This window comes from Corvus hawaiiensis, chromosome 17 (genome assembly GCF_020740725.1).
Source record: "Corvus hawaiiensis isolate bCorHaw1 chromosome 17, bCorHaw1.pri.cur, whole genome shotgun sequence".
Lineage (NCBI taxonomy): Eukaryota > Metazoa > Chordata > Aves > Passeriformes > Corvidae > Corvus > Corvus hawaiiensis.
Window position 1 is genome coordinate 9,021,811 of NC_063229.1, and position 10,360 is coordinate 9,032,170.

Here is a 10,360-nt window from a genome sequence, read left to right on the forward strand (position 1 = left end):
AGCAGCAGGAACGGCCAGGAGAGGAAAGGTTGATAAATACTTTATTCGTTCCAAAAAAAAAGGTCCCAAAGCAGAAGCGACGGCGTTTACCTCTTGGTATCGAAAATATAATGCCAGGCCCCAGTCTCCCTGCTGTAAGAAGTACAGGGCTGTCTTTAAAAAGTAACTCTTTACTCCTTTTCCCCAGATAACCTGTCAGGAAATACTAAAAATAAAGTGAGTGTGCAGGGAGCACCTGGCCCTTGCTGACACTGCAAATGCTGAGCAGACAACAAATCCTGTCCATGAGCTTTGCCAATGGGGGAGACGGCTCCTTTTGCCATGGCTTTGGGCTCCAGAGGTTCCTCCCAAGGCTAGTGGAGGGGGATCCCTGCAGGGATGGCCTGGAACAGCACCGTGTCCATCTGCCCCTGCAGCACAGCCTCACGAAACCTGCGCTCTGCACAGGGGGTGCCATGAAAATACTGGGGAAGGAAACCCAGGAGGGAGAGAGGAGGACACGTGTCTCTGACACTCCACATCCAAACCCCAGGATCCTGTGCTGATGATGAGCCAATGGGCTGCATTGCAGCGTGCCCCATGGGAATCCTCTGGGATCAATCACACAGGGAGCACAGGCACTGCACGGCATTTCGCCAAGGCCAGCATGCTAAAGCACCTACTTCTGCAGAACATCGTGATAAGATCTCAGAAGGATTAAAAAAATAACTGATCTGGGTTTTTCCTTTGCAGCAAAAGCAGGCCCAGCCCCATCCCTGTCCCTCCTCCTGGGGCCTGGGCCTCCATTGTCCAGCCAACACTTCCCAGAGCCGCTGCCCTGTGGGCACTCAGGCTCCTGAGAAGGGCACAAGGTATGGCCACACGTCTCTTCTCCCTCCATCATGCGCTTTCTCCTGCGCTTCCTCCAGCCCAGCCACTCCGGGAAGGCTGTGGTTACTGGGCCAGGCTGGCAGGGGAAGCAGGGCACACGTGGGACAGGGAGGAGCTGGCAGTGTCTGTCCCGAGCGTCCTGTGCTACGGCTGCTGCTGGTACTGGCTCTCTGTCGCAGTAAAGAAATCCTCCAAAATGCTTTGTAGGTACTCAAAAGTGGGACGATCCTCGGGTTTGATCTTCCAGCACCTCATCATGACGTCGTACAGCTCCTCGGGACAGTTATCCGTGCGGGGCATCCGGTATCCATGCTCCAGCGCCCTGATCACCTCCACACTTGACATCCCTGGGAAAATGGGGTGAGACAGGTGAATATCACCTGGTTTATCACTGATTTCTTTAAAAGTCATAAAAACCTCAAACCCAAAACTTCTCACCCTTTGGGCAATGTCTCCAGGAAGGAAAAAGTGGTTAGAGAGGCTGGGAAGGGGAACTGCTCTTCCTGGTCAGGGAAACGTGGACAAAGGAGATGCTGGGTTATTGTAGGGTGGAGTTTTGTGTCCCACATCAGGTGGGGTTTATAATCACTTTGTATAAATTAAAGTTTCCATATGCTGAGTGACAAACCATTGCTTCCAATGAAAACAGGTCAGTGTGGGGGCAGAGCTGCTCCTCAGAGCAGCCCTTTGTGCCACCCCAGATCCTTCATGGTCCATTTGTGGTAGCATTTACAGAGTAATTTCCCATTAAAAAATATATCAAAGTAATCCTTAGTATAAAATACAGGATGCTCCCTAATGATAAGGATTTACAGGGTTTTCCCATGGAGCTGGAGGAACCCAGGTCACACAGATGTGGCCCAGAGGGTAGAATGTGTCTTTTGGAACCAGACTAGAGGAGGCATTTCAGCTCCTTACCTGGGTAGGGGATGCGTCCATAGGTAATGATCTCAGTCAGGAGGATCCCAAAGGACCAGACATCAGATTTTATGGTGAAAGATCCATAGTTGATGGCTTCTGGTGCAGTCCATTTAATGGGAAACTTGGCACCTGGACAAAGACATCCAATGGGAAATGTGATCTTAACCCCAACTGCTTAGAAATGGGTGGTGAAATATGGGGAACAAGAAACAAACAGAAGAGGAACAAGTGAAGTGATGCAAATGAGAGGAGCTTGCCTCTGCCTGTGTACCCAGCACGTCCCTCCTGGGGTCGGGACCACCATGGTGGCAAGTGGCTCTAAGGGAACCCCCCAACCCTTCACCCCCAGCACCTTCCCGGGCCGTGTACTCAGTGTCCTCGATGACCCTGGCCAGCCCGAAGTCTGCAATCTTGCACACCAGCACTGCTGACACCAGGATGTTGGCGGCTCTCAGGTCTCTGTGGATGTAGTTCCTCTTCTCAATAAAAGCCATTCCCTCTGCAATCTGCCACAGGGGAACAAGGCACATGCAAAGAGGCTGCTTGAAATAACACACACCCCCTCAGCACCAAAGAAGTCAACTGCTTCTGAAAAGGGTGAAAGGAGGCTGAGCCACAGCAGGAGATGGATGTCCCATCCCTGCAAGTGTTCAAGATCAGGTTGGACAGGGCTTGGAGCAACCTGGTCTAGTGAAAAGTGTCCCTGCCCATGGCAGGGGGGTTGGAATAAGAGGAGCTTTAAGGTTCCTCCCAAACCATTCTGCGACTTTCCTGCATGGAAACTGCTCTCTGAGCAGGGAATCCCTTGCAGAAGGTCAGGGTTTGGGTGACCAGCCCAACATGACACCTTTAAGCTGCTGTGTGAGAAAGGCCATGAGAACTGACAGCTGAGGAGCTCATGTGATCACCAGAGAATGTCTGTGAGTGTTTTCAGCGCAAGGTTTCATCCACAGCCATGAGGATGTGGAGAGAAGCAAATCATTCTCTGCTCAGGGAAGATGTGAGACGAGTCTCCAAATACTCCCAAAATGGCTCACTGTAATTGCTGCAGCGAGGGTCAGCATTCCAGAGCTTCCTCAGCCAGAGCAGAAAAGCATAAGGGAAGATGCCTGGGTTCTTCCAGACTAGTTTCTGAAGAATCACCTCTGCCTGCAGACAGGATGGCTGTGATGGCCCCTGACAATCCCCCCTCACCACTCTGTCTTCTGAAGTCTCTGCACTCAGTGCTGTGTGTGCAGCTCTCAGCCCTGATCAGGCAGAGGTGACCTGGTGCGTGCACAACCAAACCCCAAAGTTGTGCTGTTACCCCATGCCTGGATGTGACCAGAATCCAGAATGCAAAGGGGCTGGAGCAGCCAGAGGGGAGACCCCCCCATCCCCATCGCCCCCACACAAGCTGGCCGGGGTGAGGTGCAGCTCTCAGAGAGCTTTCCCCACTAAATACAGAAGTAGCCAGGCAGCGCAAGAGTGGAAGGATCATTTCCATGACCACAGGTGCATTTCTGCCCACAGTGACTCAGCCCCAGTACAAATGTCAGGCTGCTGCCTGCCCGTGACAGCCCTTCAGCCTTTGCTCCCCAGTGCTTCTCTGAGCAGCCCCTCAGAGATGTGGGCCGAGCCAGCTTTGGCACAAGCCAGCTTACTGAGAACAGATGGTGTGCAGGAGTGCACAGCTCCACAGATCCACAGACCCCAGCACAGCCAGCTCCAGCAGCCAGTGACCTGGTCTAAGCCCACGGGGTCTGGGCTCCCATCCTGACTTTCCTGTTGCTCAGGTGCCTCTGTGAAATATTTGAGCTCAGCTCAAAGGGTCCCTGGGTTCAGCCCTCACCCAAGGGCACTGGAGAAGCAGCAGGGACTCAGTGGTTGTGCAAATGCTTGCACATGGAGTGAGATGTTTAACAGCCCGTTCCACTGTACTCAAAATCAGCTCCTGAAAATATCCCCAAAATAATTATCACTGAGTCCTCCTGCCTCTCCAGCCACCTTCCCCTGCCCGTGACAGCCCTCTGGTGACTTTATTGAACCACAGCCCTCCTGTAGGCATTCCCCTGGGGAAACACAGTCTGCTATGCTCCCTCCAGGGGACTGGGAACCATGCCTAGCTCAGCCTCTCAGGCATTGGGAGCACACAGGATCATGCTGCAGGATTCCTGTTAAACCCACAGGGCTTCACACCATCGTGGCACTGCCCCAAAGCTGGGGATGGGGTGGGATGGGGTAGGTGTGTGGCTGTGCTGGCTTTGTGGGGCTTTGGCCAAGTTTACGGGTAAGGTTTGCAGGTAACTGTCACAGCACCAGCAAATTAGAAATGATAGTTATCAATATCAATAGTTATCAATTATAGAAATTGATAACTTTGCCCTGGGTTTGGTTGGACCACACCAACCAGCACCAGCACATCCCAGAGAAAAGACTGTGCAAATGTGAGCTGTGTAAACAAGCCCCATCCTCATCCCTGCTTTCTCCACAAAGCACAGTGGCCCTGTGGGCTGCAAGGGCTGCAGGAACCATGGCAGACATAGAAATCATAGATTTTCCAGCCCCTCAGAAGGAGCAGCCTGGCCAGTCCTCTCCTAGACTCTGTGCAGCTCTGCTGTGCGCTGCTCAGGTGCAGGTGGGCTGGCTGAGTGCTGCAGATACCAGCGTGGTGAGGGGGAAGCTGTCACTTCTCCTTTCCCACACCCCTGCTCCTGCAAGGTCAGCAAGATGGGGATGGTGAGCACGCAGTGGCTGCCTGCAGGAAAACCTCACTGCACCCCCAGCACTGTTCAGACCAGACTTCTGACTGGCCCTGCACAAGCCCCAGGTAAGTTTCCAGGGTCCTCACTCACCCTTTTCAGGGGCACAAGGGGACTCGGAGCCAGGGAAGATCTGCTCCTTCCTCACCTGGGCAGAGAAGTCAATCAGCTTCGGGAGCGGCAGCTTGTTCCCCTCATCACTCTTCAGGAAATCCAGCAAGCTCCCTGCAGACAGGGCAAGGTGCCAGGGCTGATGGTTTAACTGGAGCCTGCACCCACCCTTAGGGTGGCACAGGGTCCCAAGGAGTCAAGCAGGACAAGGGGACTCTGGAAACTCTCTTAATCCCCCATCCTGCTCCCATGGATCGGGCCGAGGGGAGAGCACCTCTGCAGGCTCCCTCCTGCCCTGTGGAGTGCTTGTACTCATCTGTCCCCTCTTGGGGGTCCCTCCTCTCCCAGTGCTGTCACCACATCCCCCCTCCCAGCACCCTGCCCCAGAGCACTGACACGCTGTGGCAAGGAGACAGAACTGCTCCCAGAGTCCTGGGAGCTGGTGCAGAGCCCACAGCCAAGCCTGGGGATGTGGAAGGGGTTGATCCTGCATCACCCCAGGGCACCTGGGTGCTGCCACTTGGCCTGGCCCACAGACATCACTCAGGGATGTGGATGGCACCTTTCTCCATGAATTCAGTGATGATGAAGATGGGCTCCTCCCTGGTGACCACTGCATGCAGCTTTACTAGCTTGTCGTGCTGCAGCGTCTTCATCAGGTTTGCCTCCTCCAGGAAGGCTTCCATGGACATGCTGCCCGGCTTCATAGTCTTCACCGCCACCTTGGTGTGCTTGTTGTAGGTAGCTGGGGATGGCACGACAGACCATCACCAGGCTGCCCTGAGAACACTGGGCTTTGGAGACAAAGTCTCAGTCCTGCAGACAGAACTGCTGTGGGAAGTTTGGAGACCACACATAGCCCCAGGCTGTCCCCACATGCGCAGCCCCAACCAGCCCCTGCATTAAGGCAGGGCCACCTCCATGTTTCCCTGCTTCTCTCCCACACTTCTCTCCCTCCTTGCCTTTTCCATTCCACCATCCCTTCACCTTCTCTCCCATCCCTCACCCTTACTCCTTCACCATCACCTTCATCATCCTCCCAACCATCTCCCCCTCACTCTCACCCATCCACACTTCTCCAAACTGCCCGGCTCCCAGCTTCCTCTCCAGGCTCAGTGACTCTCGAGGGATCTCCCAGGCATCCTTCTCCCAGGGCTTCTGTGGTTTGGGTACACGGCAGGGGTGGGTGAGCTTCTGGCACAGCCCGTCACTCTGACCTGAGGAGAGCATCCAGGGCCATCAGCCAGCCTGTCTCACTGGCCACACTGTGCTTCAAGGGAAGTTCTGGGCACTGTGAGTGTTCAGGGACACCAACACCACAGCTGTGACAGCCAGTGGGCCAGCCATGGCAACGGGAAAAGTCACTGCATGTTGCAGTCAGAGCCACAGCAGGAGCCCAAGGGTGATGGGCAGGAGCCCCTCAGCCTCTGTACACCCTCAGCTGCCCGGTGGCTGCTTGGCTCAGGACATTTGGGAAGGGGAGCTGGGCACCCCAGGGCTCACCTTTGTAGTATTGGACCAGCTCCTGCAGCGTGTTGAAGTTGTTTCGTGGGGAGATGTAGAAGCCACCACTGTCCAGAGTCCGGATCTTGTAATGCTTCACTGCCCCGCCCCGCAGCTCGTCCCCGTCCCGCACTGACAGCGAGTAAGACCCTGGGCAGGGAAGGGTGAGCTGGCAGCTCCCATGGGAGCACATTCCTGCTGCACCTGGCCATCCTGGTGCTCCTGGCACACACAGAGCCATCACCCAGCAGAGCCAGCTGCACCCATCCCACTGTGCTGCCACCACCCCTTCAGTGCCAGGTCAGCTACGCCTGCACCCCAAACACCCAAAAGCAGCCTGAAAGGAACACATTCCCCTATCCCTGCCATGGGGTTTGGACATGTGGCAGCACCAAAGGCTATTGCAGGGGCACTTCCAGCGAGAGCATGGGCCCCCCAGTCAGTCCCTCCCTGCAGCACAGCAGATCCCCAGGGCTGGGGAGCTGGGTAGGGAGCTCCTCTTCCAGGCAAAGGTGGATGAGGGAAGCCCCTTGGGCAGCTGTTCCCCATCACGGCGCTGCGGACACCCCTCCACACCTTTCGTCGTCTCACTGTCCCTTATCATGAAGGACCCAATCATGTTCCCAGGGCCGAGGAGATGCCGCTCTGCATCCTTCCGGCTGATGTCCTTGAAAAACCACCTGCAGCAGAACCAAATGAACCAAGGAATGCTGGTGTGGAGCAGGGTTGGGGGCAGGATGTGAGGCAGGAGCAGGGACAGCACTGGTGGGGAAGTGTGGGACGGCATGGGGCCAGGATCTGACACAGAGAGATGGACTCACTCCTCTGTCTCCAGCGAGTTGGCTCGAGCAACATAGTTGCTGGGGATGAAGCCTTCACATCCTGTCACCAGTGACCGTGCTTGCCACCACTCCCCTGAGCTGTGACAGAAATGGCATTGGGTTGGCTCATGGCACCTGGACCTGGGCACCAGCAGCTCCCCCTGGGCAAATTCCAGAAGAAATTCCCAACAGGGCCACACAAGCCATCAGGAGACCCTGGATGGGGGTCTGCCAGCAGCACTTACTTCTCCAGGACCTTCATCCGCTCCCCCTTCTGGAAGCTGAGGTCCCCAGCATTCATCGCCTCATAGTCGTAGAGTGCCAGCACCACGCTGTCCCCCAGGCCTGCAGGAGGGAGCTCCCTGGGCACCCCTCCCCATGCTGGGATGGGGTGCCCAGCCACTCCTGCCATGAACACTGGCCAGGACCCCCACAGTACCCAGCACCTCTATCTTCATCGTGTCACATCTGGCCCTTCAGGGGAGCCCAGAGCTCCCATCCCACCAGGACTGGCAGTGTTCCGCCCTCGGTCAGAGAGGATCCAGCCATGCTGCCCCCACACAATTCCACCCCCTGCACCCACTTGCAGCCCCCTTGTACCTACCATCCTCAGGCAGGGTCACAGCCATGCTGGGGACATTATTCTGGAAAGTGCAACAGAACCACAGAGTGATGCCACAGGTGGCACAGACCCGTTTCCCACCAGGGGTCTTGGCCCCGACAGCAGTGGCAGGGGCACAAGGGCACCTGAGGAGCAGCACCAGCACCACCTGACACAACAACCCACCCAGCACCAGCATCTTCACCCCCTCCCAACACCTTCCTTTTTCTCTCCCTTTCTCCGTAATTCCTGGATTCCCATCAAGTCCACTCTGTGCTTTATCTCAGTGTGGCCTGGGCTCCCACTCCATAGCCAAGTCCCTGCCCTGGTGCATGGGCACTACTGGTGCCCTCAGCTGGCTCCACTCTCAGTGCTGGTAGCACTGCTGAGGAGAGGGGCTGAGCCCCCCGTGACGGCTCAGCCCTGAAACCCCTCATCACTCACCCGCCTGTTGGTGGCTGTGGGGTCCCTCACATAGTGGCCCTGCTGGATGGTGGGGCCAGGATCAGGGGCAGGGTCAGTTTTCATCATCTTCTCCTGGACACCAGCTTCCTTTGACCTCACGCAACCCATGCTGCAGCCAAGGAAGGGGAAATGAGGCCATTGCGACAGAGCTGAAAGCCCCGCTTCAACCCCAGTCCAGCCCTGTTCCCATCAGCTCCCACCCAGCATAGGGCCTCAATGCCCACCCGGCTGCTCTGCTGTGACAGAGAAAACTTTTCTCCCTCCACAGCTTCAGGGTACTGGGGTGCCCAGTGACATGCCAGAGGAAAAGGGATCTCCTGGAGATGTCACAGGAGCAGAATTTTGGGCAGATGAGCAGCTGCCATGGAGCAGCTTCCCAGCCCTTCTGGGATCCAGGACAGGGTGCAGGCACTGGGCACCATGGCAGCAGAGAGCCACACTCAGCATCTTCTGCAAAGACGGGCCCTCATCATGGTGAGCTCTGCTGCAGCTCAGGGGTCCCCCCATAGCACCCCCGTGCCTGTGGCCCCCCATCACCACAGGTCACCGCTCCCCACTGTGCTCCCCTGCTCTCTGCTGGGTGGGAGCTGCCCCAAACAGCCAGTCCAGGGCAAAGACGAATGCTCAACTTTCTCCAACTCCCCAAGAAACCCAGTGGGAAAAAAAGGCTGCAAGAAGCAAGAGTGGGAAACCCCTTGCAAATGCACTTCCCTTGGCCAGGGAGACCTGGGTGCAGAGAAAGGAGAAGGTGCTGGTGGTGACAGTGAAGGAGGAAGCTCAGGGCTGAGCCCTCGATATGCACAGCACAGCTCTTGAGGGACATTGCTGTCACCTCCACAACACCCCATGATCACTCCTTTTCTTTCCCTGCGTGCCAAAGCCTGGCTCAGCCTTGCTCCCAAGGGCAGAGCAGGAGCAGCCGTGGCAGCGACGACAGCTCATCCCCCTCACTGGGGACACCCTGGGCACAGGCTCCGGACTGTGCCAGATCCATCCTGGCGAGCCCACACGGTGCCCTGCTTAAACTCAGATGTGGCTCACACCATCACCACTTCAGGTATTTGCTGTGCCCGTCCCACACTGGCTCAGGGCATCCAGCCCTACAAAACACAAACACTCCGGGCGGTCCAAGGGTCATTCCCACTGGCTCCTGCGGCATAGCTGGCATTCCTGATGTGTCCCACCCCGGAGAGCCAGGTCCCAGGGCTCATGCGGTATCCCCAGTCAGGAGGACCAGGTTGGATGAGGGTGCACATCGCTCCCGGAGCACGGCTGCCTGCAGCCCTCTGCCCTTGCTGCCCCGTGCCCTCGGTCCCCGACAGACCCTGCAAAGCCACCCGCAGGGACCCCCTCGTCGGGGCTACACCGTGCCCAACCGGGGCTGCACCGGGACCCGTGGGACTCCCGGCCATCGTCCCATCCCGGTCACCCCGGGTCCGCCGCTCTGAGCGCGACCGGCGCGGGGTCGGACCCACCGGGCTGCCCGGGACCGGCTGCGGCGCTCCCCCGCCGCCCTCGGGGCTCCGCGCACGGCTCCGCTCCCGGAGCTCCCACCTTCGCTGCCGTCCTGGGCACGTCCCCGTCGCGGGTCTCTCTCCCAGTCCCCGTCGCGGAACCCGGGCTGCCGCCGCCGCTCCGCTCTGCCCGGCTGCTCTCCCGCCGCCTGCCCGGTACGGCCCCGCCCCCGACTCTGACGGTGCCTTCTGTGCCGGGCTGGGAGCGGAGACCACCACCCACGAGCCGCACCCGCAGGGAAACCCCAGCCCTGAGTGACACCACTGCCCTTAGGGACCCCCCGACGGGTGCCAGAGCCCGTCTGTCCATCCGCTGCCCCCGGGACACAGGACGGGTCTGGGTCCCGCACCCCGGGCAGCCCCCAGGATGTTTCCTCGCCCGGTGCAGGGCCATGGAGGGTGGGGAGCACACGGCGTCAGCCTGGGTCTCTGTCCCCAGGAAGGAGAAAAGAAAGCCCTGAGCATCCCGTGGTGGGGTGCAGGACATGGAGGGGGGTGCAGGACACAGTGGGTGCATGGGGCTGGCTTTGTGAAGCACAGCTCAGAGAGGTCCGGCTATCCCTGGGCTTTTTTGTGTCCCTGCTGGCGCTGGTATTCCCGTGCCAAAGCTTCTCTCGGCGCCCTACCCAGCCCCACGGTGTTCCAGCCTTTCTTCTGGATTGCCCAGACAACCCCTGAATTCGGGATGGAGGCAGCATGAGCAAGGGGACCGACGGCTCTGTGTGATCCTGACCATGGGCTGCTTGGGCTCAGGATGTCAGAGGAAGCAGCCAGAGCTGCTCCTCATGAGGGTTTGCATATGTAAATTTTTTA

At 57.8% G+C, this 10,360-nt stretch overlaps 1 protein-coding gene across 1 annotated transcript; it reads right to left on the reverse strand.

The window, feature by feature from the left end:
* Nucleotides 1-24: 24 nt before the first annotated feature.
* On the reverse strand, nt 25-9,704 carry HCK (HCK proto-oncogene, Src family tyrosine kinase). The gene is made up of 13 exons (XM_048322198.1): nt 9,588-9,704; nt 8,013-8,142; nt 7,572-7,611; nt 7,213-7,312; nt 6,968-7,066; nt 6,723-6,826; nt 6,147-6,296; nt 5,708-5,860; nt 5,206-5,388; nt 4,681-4,757; nt 2,144-2,297; nt 1,789-1,920; nt 25-1,217 (listed from the first exon to the last, which is right to left on the reverse strand). Exons 2-13 carry the CDS (start codon nt 8,139-8,141, stop codon nt 1,015-1,017), a joined length of 1,524 nt encoding a protein of 507 aa, XP_048178155.1. The 5' UTR covers nt 8,142; nt 9,588-9,704; the 3' UTR covers nt 25-1,014.
* Between the last annotated feature and the right edge of the window lie 656 nt (nt 9,705-10,360).

Bases quoted from the DNA above. Each gene is read 5' to 3' on its own strand.
- HCK (XM_048322198.1), bottom strand. From the start codon at position 8,141: ATGGGTTGCGTGAGGTCAAAGGAAGCTGGTGTCCAGGAGAAGATGATG. The intron at 7,612-8,012 runs GTGAGTGATGAG...TGCACTTTCCAG, and splicing joins CCACAGCCACCAACAGGCGG to AATAATGTCCCCAGCATGGC. The intron at 6,297-6,722 runs GTGTGGAGGGGT...TTCCCTGCCCAG, and splicing joins GGACAGTGAGACGACGAAAG to GGTCTTACTCGCTGTCAGTG.